The sequence below is a fragment of the Marmota monax genome, unplaced genomic scaffold, assembly GCF_021218885.2.
Source record: "Marmota monax isolate L192 unplaced genomic scaffold, Marmota_monax_Labrador192_F-V1.1 WCK01_AAM20220418_F8-fsc00038, whole genome shotgun sequence".
NCBI classification, from domain to species: domain Eukaryota; kingdom Metazoa; phylum Chordata; class Mammalia; order Rodentia; family Sciuridae; genus Marmota; species Marmota monax.
Window position 1 is genome coordinate 5,247,534 of NW_026692498.1, and position 13,328 is coordinate 5,260,861.

General features: G+C 39.3%; 1 protein-coding gene across 4 annotated transcripts in view; it reads left to right on the forward strand.

The window, feature by feature from the left end:
* Chka (choline kinase alpha) overlaps positions 1-13,328 on the forward strand; it is a 57,744-nt gene that overhangs the window by 14,492 nt on the left and 29,924 nt on the right. For all 4 annotated transcript variants that reach the window (XM_046445004.2, XM_046445001.2, XM_046445003.2 and 1 more), the window contains exon 2: positions 6,908-7,019. In XM_046445004.2, coding sequence (XP_046300960.1) covers positions 6,908-7,019 — 112 coding nt within the window. The remainder of the gene's footprint in view (positions 1-6,907; positions 7,020-13,328) is intronic.

Below are 13,328 nucleotides of genomic sequence, written 5' to 3' on the forward strand. Positions count from 1 at the left end.
TTGTTTTAAAAAAGTTTTTTCGATATAGACCAAGTAACTTCCTATTTTAATTTAGCAGATAAGTTTTGTGTTTGTGCCTGAGGATTGAACCTAGCCAGGGCCTTGCATATTGCCAGGCAACTGCTCCACTACTGAGCTATACCTCCAGCCCCAGTAGATGAAAATATTTTTGTTGAAGGTTTTTGTGGAGAAAACAGTTGCTTAGGTTTATTATCTGCCAGAGCATTTAGCTGACTCACTTGCAGTTGAATCTTTTTACAAATGATAAAAAAATATACAGATGCGGGGGCTGGGGATATAGCTCACATGGCAAGCACAAGCCTGGGTTCAATCCCCAGCAACCCCCCCCCCCAGTATAAATAAATAAATAAATACATACATACATACATGCATAGAGAGATGTATAGAATGACATATTTCAAGACTTTGGATCAGTCACTAGGTAGTTGTATCACATGGATTTTTTTCTGCTTAGAATGCTGTAACAGAACTTAAGTGACCTCTTTAGACCTGCCAAGCCTACAAATAGAGGATACATTGGAGAAGCTATTTAAATACATTTTGCTAAAATAAAGATTGTATTATATTGTAAATCACCATTGAATAAAGTGATTTTACTCTAAAAATCTTTTTTTTTTTTTTTGGCAGAACTAGGGATTGGACCTAGAAGTGCTGAACTAAAACCTCAGCCCTTTTTATTTTTTTTGAGACCAGATCTTACCAAGTTGCTGAGACTGGCCTCAAACTTGCCATTCTCCTCTCTCAGCCTCCCAAGTAGACAAATTGAGTTTTTAAAACCTTGGATGTGATATACACAAGTGTCCAAGTTAACACTGAATTCTTATCAGCTTTCATATGCTGTGGGTGAGGTATGTTTTAAAGTGGGTTACATATTGCGGGTAAATTACATCTACAAGACTATTAAGCTTTATTCTTGGGGTTTTGATGACATTATTGACTCATATTTGACTTGGGTTTTATACCCAGAGTACGTTTATGTCTACATGAACTTTTTAGAATATAGTTTTCATAGCCAACGTGATGAGAATGCTCAGTGTTTGCTATAGCTGGTACATAGTTGGAAGGATTTGCAAAGCTGCCTTTGACTTTGTGTGTTCTGGATCCAACGTGACACCTTGAACCTGCAGCATAGTGGCTAGAGAGGGATGATGAGTTAGGAGCTGTGTTATGCTGTCCCACCCTCAAGGACTTTGGAAGTGGTAAATAGAAGGATGGTTTTTACAGTGCCAATGCCATCGCCACCTTTCCTTTCCCACATGACAGTTGGTTTTTATTGTCTGTGTGTCAGTGGGGAGCAGTCCCCACCACAGGCTCCCAGATACTGTCTTATGCGCCTCTGAAGTCAGATGAAGTGGGAATGGTGAAGCCTGGCAATTGATGGCTAAATGTTAAAGTTACTTTCTTGAAGGGTAGCGAGTGACCTAATAGCAAATTAAGAGGAACAGAAAGATTTTTTTCACCTTTCCAGTTTCAGCACATTATGGGTTCACCCTTAGGGTAGATAGCGTGGCTCATTTGATTGGGACACTTATGTGACGTTGATTTCCCTTGAAAAGGATTGAGCTGTTTGGCTCAGTGAAAAGGTTGCAGGGAAAGACAAGTGGGGGCAAACAAAACAAGCTGCTCGGTGTAGGACTTTCTCGGAATTTGAAGGAGGGAAAAGCCACCAAGAGGCAAAATCGTCCTTGTTATTGTGTGTCATATGACTAAGGGACATTTTGGCCTTTTAGACGGTTCAAAAAGGAAATCTGGGAGGGAAAAGGAGTCCTAGGTATAAACGTCTGGGAAAGTACCCAGAATGTTATCTGTCAGGTGACTAGAGGAAGGGTGTTTAGAAAAGATTTAATTAACTAGCGCCCAATTCATGGGAAATTTTCTATATTCTTTAAGGAAAAGTGTAAAATAAGAAAAATCAAGATTATTATAAAAGTTAAAAAAATTTTCTGTTATGCTTTGGAATCAGTTCAATTCTGAGTTCTTCTGTATCTCTTCTCTCCAATACCGTACAACAATATTTCATGTTCAAGACCCGTAAAGACCTTGAATCATTAATACCTGTCATGCTTGCCAGGTTGTATGCAAGGCAGGAAGCGGGGGGGAAGACGTATGAAGAGATTTTAGATTTTCAAGGATACATTTCTTTTTTGCTTTTTTTGTGGCATTGGGGAATCAAATCCAAGATCTCACATATGCTAGGCAAATGCTCTGCCACTGAGCTGCTCCTAAATATATTTATTTATTGGCCTCCAGTTGTTGTAGAGTAGAATGGTGCTTACTATAAACCTTCTTGATAATTAAGGAAATTCAGCCAAGTGCTAGTTAGACAGCTTCCTATTACTGCAACAGAATACCCGAGACAGCTAACTTATAAGGAGAAAAGATTTATTTTGGCTCACAGTTTTAGAAGTTTCATTTCAAGATCAACAGATTCATCACTTTGGGCCTGTGATGAGGGGCTGGATGACAGGGTGGGGAGCTGTGGCAAAGTGGACTGCTCACCTGTGGCCAGGAAGCAAAAGAGAGGAAGAGACCAGTGTCCCAAGTCCCCTTTAGGGGCATACCCCCAATGACCAAGGACCTCCTGTAAGATCCCACTTTCTAAAGGTCCTCAGCTCCTCCTGGTAGCACTACCCTGGGGACCAAGTCTTTAACATGGATCTTTGGAGGATATTCACCAAATTAGCAAGTAGGAGAGCTTATTCCCTGTGTACATTTTATTTATGAAGTGATGACAAAGGACAGTTGGAAAAACAAGGTCTATTTTTATTTGTTTGGTGTTTATTTATTTATTTTAGTTGTATATGGACACAATACTTTTAATTTATTTATTTTTATGTGGTGCTGAGGATCGAACCCAGTGCCTCACACATGCTAGACAAGTGCTCTGCCACTGAGCCACAAACATTTATTTTGTTTTGAAAACTTCTTAAAAGATAATGAGTTACTTTTACAGAAGGGTATCCTAGAAAATAAGCCTTTCTCCCACTTGACCTTCAGCATCTCTAGAGGCAGGCATTGTTAGTATTAAGTGTTCTTCCAGGGAGATCTTGGGCATGCATTCGTGTGTGAGTACGTTCATTCTTTCACAAATAATTGGGAGCCTGCCATGTGTTGGGCACTGTACAGGAGGTAAGAATATGTAGCCCCCCCCCCCCCATCTTCTTAGTACTTTCAATAGATTATTTTTTTGTTTTGCATTTCAAGGAATGCTGAAGATGTTAGAGATTGTTTCATATTTGTATTCAACATACTATGCATAATGAGCTACCTGCAATCATTCATTAATTTCTGCAGTGCTGGGGATTGAATCCAGGGCCTCCTGCATGCTAGGCAAGCACTTTATCACTGAGCTACATCCCAACTACTGGAAGTGAATTTTTTTTGGGGGGGGAGGGGAGTGAATTCTTGATTAGCATATGTATCTTTTTTTTTTTTTTTGTACTAGGGATTGAACTCAGGAACACTCAACCACTGAGCCACATTCCCAGCCCTATTTTGTATTTTGTTTTGAGACACGGTCTTTCTGAGTTGCTTAGTGCCTTGCCATTGCTGAGGCTGGCTTTGAGTTTGTGATCCTCTTGCTTCAGCCTCCCGAGCCGCTGGAATTTCAGGTGTGCACAATAAGTGGTGATCTTGAGGGATACCAGTGGGCACTTCCTGTCCTTTTATTTTTACCGTCATGGATTGCTTATGTGTGTGAATGCGAAGTAAATGTGTCATTTTCACTTTGATATTTTTTTTTTTTTTCAAATTTTGGGGCTTTTTTTTTTTTTTTTTTTTTAAGAGAGAGGACAGGGAGGGGGAGAGAGAGAGAGAATTTTTTAATGTTTATTTTTTAGTTTTCGGCAGACACATCTTTCTTTGTATGTGGTGCTGAGGATCGAACCCGGGCCGCACGCATGCCAGGCTAGCGCGCTACCGCTTGAGCCACATCCCCAGCCCCACTTTGATATTTTGCATGAACATCTTATGCCTCCTTTATTTAATTATGACTTATATTATTGTAAAGCTGTTATGTATGATAACAAATTTGGTTTCACAAATTTTGAAATCCTTGAGAGCACCTAGGAGGATATTTCTGACAAATTATATAGCAAATTGGGCTCTTGTATTTTTACCGTCTCTTCTTGGCCTTTCTTCTTACCAGATCTTCTTGTTCCCAGTGATGTTATTTGACACATTAATCATTGGCTTTTTTCTAAGGAGTTTCTCATTGTAGTTGAGGTCATTGGTGCCAGTGACCTTGATTCATTTATTTGGACTGTCCCTGAGCAATAATCCATAGCTTTTTCACTAAAGCCTGTTGAGCAGCAGACTGCAGGTAACACTGTAGATGAAGAATTTCCAAGTTGTGAGCTTGTTTCTGGCCAAGCTAGCTTGACTGCCTTCTGTAGGCGTACGGGGACAGATTTTGAATCAAGTCCACAGTTTGGAACAGTAGTTCATCTGTTTGCTCTGGCATTTATTTGAGCTTTCAAGAGTGTGTGACAGGAAGAAAAACCAGGGCTTTTAACTCCGATGTAATGCCTGTCCTGTTGCTTGGTAGCCAGAAACCCATGTTGGCTGTGGCTGGACCTGGGTGTGTTTTCTGATGAGCCCTGTGGAGGAGGTGCTGCCTGAGGGTAAGCAGAAAGGGTGAGGCTGCTCTGGGCCTGTTTCCTGCTGGCTCTGGAAACCAGGAACCTTGGGTTCCCTGTTCTTTCTGATCTTGTTAACTAAGGACCAACTTAATTTGTCTTCTGGGAAAATAGGTCCTTACTCAGTCATTTCTAGACACTTAATGATTGTTTTAAGTAAGCCATTGGGAAACTACTTAAATATGGCTTTTTTAAATCTGAGGGGAATTGCCTAGAAACATATTCAAGTTTTTTAGTTGCTTAAGAAAAAAATCATAGGAAAAAAGGTCATTGCTTTTTTCTTTTTAAAAACAGCTTACTGGGCTGGGGATGTGGCTCAAGCGGTAGCGCGCTCGCCTGGCATGCGTGCGGCCCGGGTTCGATCCTCAGCACCACATACAAAGAAAGATGTTGTGTCCGCCGAGAACTAAAAACAGCTTACTGGGGCTGGGATTGTGGCTCAGTGGTAGAGAGGTTGCCTAGCTGTGTGATGCACTGGGTTCCATCCTCAGCAACACATATAAATAAATAAAATAAAGGCCCATCAATAACTAAAAAAAAAATAAAAAATACAGCTTTATTGAGTTAACATATTTGACGTACTGTACCATTTAAATTTACCTATTTGAAGTGGTTTTTAGTGTAGTCACAGGTCCATGCAACTGTGTACATGGTGAACTTTAGAACATTTTCATCATATCACAAAGAAACCCCACCCCTTCCCCCTGCCTTCTACCCCAAGCTCTAAATGTTTTTAAGGTTCATCCATGCAGCATGTATTATATGACATGTTTTTAAGGTTGCTCATATAGAATGTTCTAATACTTAATTTGTTTTTTTGAAGAGATGGGGCTCTTGCTGTGTTGCCCAGGCTGGCCTCAAAACTCATAGCCTCAAGCTATCTTCCTGCCTCAGTCTCCCAAGTTGTTGGGACTGTAGCCACATACAAGTGCTCCCTGCTCTTCATTCTTTCTTACTACAAATTTGGTAGACAGCATAAAATCTACATTTTTAAGTGTATAGTTGAGTGGAATTAAGTACATGCACATTGAGCAGTCACCACCACCAACATCCATCTCCAGAACCCTTTATCCTCTCAGTCTGAGATTCTGTCCCCAGTAAACATTAACTAACCCTGTTCCCCCAGTCACCCTTATTCTTTAAATCCATTAACTCAGCATCTGTTTCTAGTTATCTTGTGTTTCCTAGGGTATGATGTACATACAGTCTTTTGACCTCTAGCCATAACCTTGATTTTAGCCATGTAAAACCTATTTTTGGACTTATGGACTCTAGAATTGTAAACTAGAAATTTGTGTTCAGTTTCTGTCTCTTTCTTGAAGGCAGGGACTCACATATGTTCAGTTTGTTACTCTTGCTTCCATCATAGTGCTTTGCTTAAGTAGTATTCCTAAGATTTATTGGTTAGATAAGAAAAGGATATAATGAAGTCCACTACAGTTGAAGAGCATTTTATCAGTAATTCTTAATCGTATAGTTATCTTAGGAACTAACTTTTCTCTATAGCTGATCGTTTCCCACCCAGGCAGATGATTTGCTCCAAGGCTCTAGCTTGCTTTTGACTTTGGTAGTCAGACATGAATCTGACTATAGGGCATTGGGGTCCCATTTCTTTGGAAAGCCCCAGTTTGTATTGCAAGTTTTTTTTTTTTTTTTTTTTTCTGTCTTTCAGTGCTGGGGATAGAATACAGGGCCTCATGCATACCAGGCAAGTGCTCTCGCACTGAGCCACATCCTCAGCCCAACATTGCAAAGACATTTGACAAGGCTGTTAGTTAAAATTGGTTGAGGGAACAAAAAGGGTGGATCCTGGAATCGCAAGCCTTAGAGAGGAAGGGCCCAGCATTTTAATTTTGTGATTATGGAAATAAAAATGAAAATCTTGGATTCTAGAAGAATATGATCTTGTAGAGAGGAATACCTCTGGGATGTTCCCCCATTCCTAGTGCTGAGGAGGTTCCTCTTTGTCCCTTTTTATTCTCTAGGTACACACTGGCAATTTTTAAAAAACCTCTGCACAAGTTTACTGTAGAAAAGCAGATTGGGAATTTGCCCATTTTTAGTGTGACTTGTGGACTTAATATGAAAGCTATAAATTCACTAATCCTGTTCCTTCCAAGTGTTCTGAGAGGGTGCAGGATGCCACAAGCGCAGTTCCTGTGTGGGCTGACTTTTCATCTGTATTCATCCAAGAGTGACTTTGCTCACCTTCACAGTGTGGATGTTTACTGTCCTCTGATTTCTGACAGAGGTGGCCTCAGCAACATGCTGTTCCAGTGCTCCTTACCCGACACCATGGCCACGGTTGGCGACGAGCCTCGGAAAGTGCTCCTGCGGCTGTATGGGGCGATTCTGCAGATGGTGAGTGTGGGCAGCTTGGGCGGGGCCTCTGGATGCTTCAATCCTCTTTCTAGAGATGTTAATGGTGCACTATAGACATTTAAGTATATTGCTTTTATTTTAGTTGGTCTGTATGACTTGGTTCATTATTTACATCGTAAGTTAATTCTTGTTTTTATCTAATATTTATTAGTCAAACAGATATTCTCAGTGTTATATCTAGAGAATATATGTTGGTGAAACCTTTAAAAAGTGCTGATGTTTCTTGGATTTTCTACACTGAAATTTTCAACTCAGACTTAGATTGTAAAATTTTAAGTGGAGAAGGTATGGTTTTTATAGCAACATCAAAAAAATTTTCTCTCATAAATATGTATAATTAAGATGTCAATTAAAACATTTTTTAAAAGATTTTGGAGAATAGTCTCAGTTAACAAAGTATGATCTCAGTGAAGCTGAATTTATTAACTACTTCTCTGAGATTTCTTTAAAACTTTGAATGATAAATTTATAATCTTCCTAAATTTTTATATTAGTCAACTTTAGTTTTCATGTAAGTTGAATTGTCTTATCCAGTTAGAGGATATTTCAAATGCCCAGACCTTTTTGTTTTTGCTATTTCACTAACCACATGTGGAAAGAAACGTAAGGTTGCTATATTTCTATGATAGGATTTTGATACCCATTGTGATCTTCGAAAAGATCCATTTTTATCTTCAGAACAGAATAGTTTTTTGACTAAAATTTTTAAAAGACCAGTCTTTTCAACTCAACCTGAAAAAAAAAACAGATTTTATCTGTGATATTTGATTATATATATTATATACTTAGTAAAGTTAAAATTGACAATCTAGATGTTAATTTGTTAAAAATTGTCATAATGTGAATGAGTCCTTTCATTGGATATTTTGTCCTTGACTCTGTCCAGCTGGGAAAGTGGTTAATGTCTAAAAGTACTAGGAACAAGTTAGCCTGTTTGGAGGTACACAGCTGCTCCATGCATACCTCAGAACATCTGCGGTCCCGAAACTAGTATGCAGCAGGAGCCACAGCTGGAGCCACCTTAAAACACTGACCCTCCATTGAAGATCTTAAGGAGCAAAATCCTCGTGTCTATTGTGTAGCCTGCTTTTTAATTTAATCAAATTGCAGTTGATTATAGAGCCATTTTCCAAGTAATTGATGTCCTTTAGCTCTGTTAATGTTAAAAGACCTAATGAAATCAGTCTTTTTAGAATTTTTCAAGGACTGTGTACATTCTGTAATAAGTCCCATTTCTGTTCTTCTGTATATTTTGCATTTAAGCAATGCTTTTAAAATACTTTAAAAAGTAGCTGCTGAGCTCAGTTTGGTGGATCATGCCTGTAATCTCAGCTACTTGGAGGATTACAAATTCAAGGTCAGCCTGGGCAATTTAGTGAGAGCCTGTCTTAGAATAGAAAGGTTTGGGGTTATATAGCTCAGTGATAGAGCACCCGGGCTTCAGTTCCCAGTACCATAAATAAATAAATAAATAAATAGCTGCTGAAATTGCATGTGATATAAGATTGTTTAAATCTGATAAGACTTTCATTCCTATTTGTATCTTAAATAAAAGCCTTTTAAATGGGCACAGTGTGCTCTTCCATGTATAAGCTAGGAGTAAAGTTCTCTGTTATAGAGCACCGCTGAAATGATGGAAGCTATGGAATGTTCTGTATCTGTGTTGTCCAGTGTGCTTGTCACTAGCCATATGTCACTACCAAACACTGAAATATGGCAAGTGTGGCCCGTGAGCTGAATTTTAAATTTTATTTGATTTTAATTAAGTTGAAATAGTCACATGTGGTTGACTATTACCATATTGGACAACCCAGCTCTGGAATGGGCTGGGTTACTACTATATGAGTGACCCTGTAAAAGCCAGCTGCAGCTTGGCAGTTAGCCTTTCCCCTAATGAAGATTAACTAGCAGTCGTTAATATTTCATCCTTTTTGGAATTTTAGCACTCTGATAGTATTATCTTTTAGTAGTTAAGTACAAATAGAAGTGCTTGGAAATGAGAATTTATTTAAACGGAACTCTGTGTCTGTCTTCCTTCCACTCTCCTCTCCCCTCTCTTCCTCCTTCCTCCCTCCCTCCCTCCCTCCCTCTCTCTCTCTCTTCCTTCCCTCCTCTCCCCCTCTCTTTTGAACCAAGGGGCCCTTTACCACTGAGCTGCATTCCCATCTTTTTTTATTTTTAATCTTTGAGACAGGGTCTTGCTAAGTTGCTCAGGCTGGCCTGAAACTTGCGGTCCTCCTGCCTCAGCCTCCTGAGTAACTGGGATTACAGATGTGCACTCTCCTTATTTATTTTTAAGGTGAGGGGAGACTATTAAGTAACTCAGGAAAATAAATCTCAGAATGATTTGAACTGCTTAAAACGAAATTAACTCTTTCCAAACTAATAGCATGGAGTATGTTTCACAAACCATTCTAGTTTCAGGGGCAGACACTCCTGTATTTAGCAAGTCAGTTATCTTTATATTAGGCAAACATTATATTAGTTTCCGTTCCCAAAGCTGCCTCTGCTTAGGAAGGTGGAGACCATGCTTGCAAGCATCTGGGTAGAAATGAGTGGTATCTAAGTGGATGAAGAGGAACACTTCCACAGTCTCATGCTTGACCTAAGATAGTAAATTCTTTTGTTTTGGTACCGGGAATGAACTCAGGGGCACTGAGCCACATGAGCCACATCCCCAACCCTATTTTGTATTTTATTTAGAGACAGGATCTCACTGAGTTGCTTTAGTGCCTCGCTTTTGCTGAGGCTGGCTTGTGGTCCTCCTGCCTCAGCCTCCTGAGCTGTTGGGATTACAGGCGTGAGCCCCCTTACCCGGCAGTAAACTCATTTTTGTTGGAAAAAACTTCCTGATCTTAACCTTAGTTCAAGTATGCTCTTATGGTTGAAGTTTAAACATAGTAAAACCATGAGATCTACAACTTTGAATTGAAATATTTTTAGTTCTCAAACTCTGCAGGGTGTAAGAGGAACATTTGTTGCCAAAGAAGAACCTCAAATATTGGTGGCCGTTGTAGACTGTTGGTCATTGGGGTTACTGTGACATGAGGGGAGGAATCACATTCAGAGACTCTGAAAAATGACTTCAGTAGAGAGGAGGAAGTAAGAAGTGAACCAGGCACAGCAGAAGTTGAGCCTCCCCAGCACTGTGCCAGGAGCTCTACCATGAATTTAAATTCCTTTTCAAAGGTTTTCAATTCAGTTTCTAAAAGTCTGTTATTTATTTATTTCTCCTGGGACATGGGAGAATCAAATTGCTGTTTTATGTTCAACTTTTTGAAATAAACATGGTACGTCATGGAGAGAGACATTTATGGTCTTCACTGAGGCCTTCATTCTTATCACAACAACAACAACAGCAACAACAACAAAAATCGCCAGAATTAATGGAAAATTGTTAATTGTTTAATTAACAGATGCAGAGCAAATGTGGAACCCCAATAAATAAATAAATACCATTACTTTAATAAACTTACAGGGTAGCAACAGAATTAAATGTGGTGTGATTCAGGTGATCTGCTTTCCTTCTTCTTTTTTTTTTTTTTTAAATATTTTTTTAGTTGTCAATAGACCTTTATTTCATTTATTTATATGGGGTGCTGAGGATCGAACCCAGTACCTCACAAATGCTAGGCAAGCGCTTTGCCTCTGAGCCCCGGCCCCAGCCCCATGCTTTCCTTCTTTTTAACTGCACACACATCCTATGTCTGTGTGTGTGTCCATGGAGGAGAGACTGGTGACTGCTTGGTGAGCTCTTTCGGTGCCATTGGGCCTTTAAGGGGGTTCCAGTTCACCCTTTCCTTGAAGAATGTTAATTAAGGACTGCTGCTGCACGTAATGATAGGCCCGTGTGTTTCCTCAGAATATTTTGTTTTGCTTAATTATATGATAGACTAGTTTAGTTTAGTATGTCCCTTCTTTCCCTCTCCCCTTCCTTGTTTTACACTTTTGAACTTTTTACCTCTGTGGGAATCAAATAGTATATGGAAATAGTCCTCATGTTTTTTAATCAGTAATGATTTATTTATTTATTTTTAATTTTTAAAATGGTTTTAGATGAACACAATACCTTTATTTTATTTGTTTATTTATATGTGGTGCTGAGGATCGAACCCAGGGCCTCACATGTGCTCTACCACTGAGCCACAACCCCAGCTTTCAGTAATGATTTATAAGTGACTTGGTTTAAAATAACTAGATGCTTCTCAGTTTTCTCCTATTTCTTCCTCTTGGTGTTGTGAGATATGTGATTTCCTTTATTTCCATAGTGACAGTGATGTGACTGCTCTTTGATGCAGTTCTCTAAGGGTTAAGTACCAGAAAGCCAAGGTAAAACCTTGTGATTGACTTACAGCTCAATTTGTGTCCACAAACATCTGTCTCTTCCAGCCCCTAACTCTATACAAGATGAGACATAAGCAAACTTGCTCATTATATCCTGGGTTTTTTTTTTTTTAGTTTTAGAGACTTATGAAAAGTCCTTTGTTCAGCAAGGGCAGGAGCAGATCCTTCAGAAATCTGATCTGGAGAAGACCCAGCCATATACCATTATCTATAGGTTTAATAAATGCTGGTTTGATCTTAATACATATCAGTATAATTTCATGTCTGTTTTCCATAGACTAGCTTCAGTTTTAGTGGAGGGAAAGGCATTTATCTTAACTGCATAGATGATGACAACCAGACTCAACTGTAATATGACTGTAACTAAAGTAGGATTGTTTTAGAAGTTTTGAGAAGTGAGGAGCCTTTGCCATTTTGGAAAGAGATATAACTGCTAGATGAGAGCTTGAAACTCTAAAACTAGCTATAAATGTAACTTGATTTTTTTCCTTTCTGATACTGGGAAGGAACATGAGCTCTGCGACGTCCAGTAGCAGCCTTTTCACAGAAGCAAGTTTGGCTGATTACAAATAACCAGTTTGCTTATTTATCATGAATTGTGGAAGACACAAATGTCAGTACGTATTGTTCATTCATTGTAACTTGTGCCAGTTGACGGAAGTCTCAGAGGAGTGCCTTGTCCCTTCCTCTGTCAGAACAGTGACTCTGTGTTAAGCCAGGTCCTTCTGTGCATGAACTGAGAGATTGGCCTCACCATTAAGAATGGTCTCAGAGGCATGAATGTTAATAATGCACATCAAAGATCTCTCTTAAGTGTTGTCTGGAAAAAATGTTTTTGTTTGTTTTTTGAGTAATAGAAGGCTAATATTAGTGCTTGTTTGAATACTAACCATAATGCAATTAAAGGCACCAAGGCACAACGCAGATATGTATTAGTGATTCTAAAGAGTGAAATTTGTGAGACTGTTCTTTTGGAGTCCAGAAAACAAAATATCCTCTTCCCTATTTTCTCTGAACTCATTTAATTCAACCCAATAAAATATGGACCAGCTTGTAGATAGTTACTGGCTACTGAGAAATAAACTGCTTAAAAATACTCCTGTGTGGAGCTGAAGCCACTCTCCCTGCAGACATGACCGCTGAGGCTCCTGGATGGGAGCTGACTTTTCCCCTTGTCATGTTGCCATCATTTATGACTTCAAGTTGTTTTGTTTACTCTGCTTTTTTAAAACCCTCTGTACTCTGAGTTCGGTGTGATTGTATCTATTTCGAAGGTAGTCAAAACTTCCCTCAGAGTAAGACTTTTTTTTCTTTGCATTGTACGCACCCCTTTGACCCACCTAGTGTTTCTTAGTTAATACTCTCCAGAGGTAGCTGCCAGTTATACCTGTGGTCCTTCTATACCTGCTTTGGTGCCTTCTTTTGATAACTTAATAAACCACAGACTATGTCTAGTTTTGACATATTCAAAGTGTCCTTGTCTTGCTGGTCTTAAATGTTTGGGATTTATAGCATGAAACCAATGCAGATTTCTGGTCCCCGGAACGATGGCTTGCCCGCGGCCTACCCCTCTGTGGGAAGGAATGTCTGTGTTGGGTGGAGTGAAGGGCGCTGGGGTAATGTACCACTTTAGCTGTATGTGCATGTGTTCTCTGCTGCAGGCTTGTCCATGCGATCGTGCCTGGAGCACTCTGGTTTCCAGGTGACAGACACGATTCACGGTATAGTATGAGACCTCTGAAGTTGGAGCATTCTCTACAGCTTTAATTTCTTTCTTTTAGTTCTTGGATTCAAGAAATGCTTTTTAAAGAGAAAATTGTAATGCTTGTTAAGTAGCACCAGCTACAATTTGTGCTGTGCTTAAAGAGGTACAGTGATAAAGATTTCAGAATGTTATATATTGATATATCACTTTTTAATTTTATTTTTTTGTCCAAGGCAAAT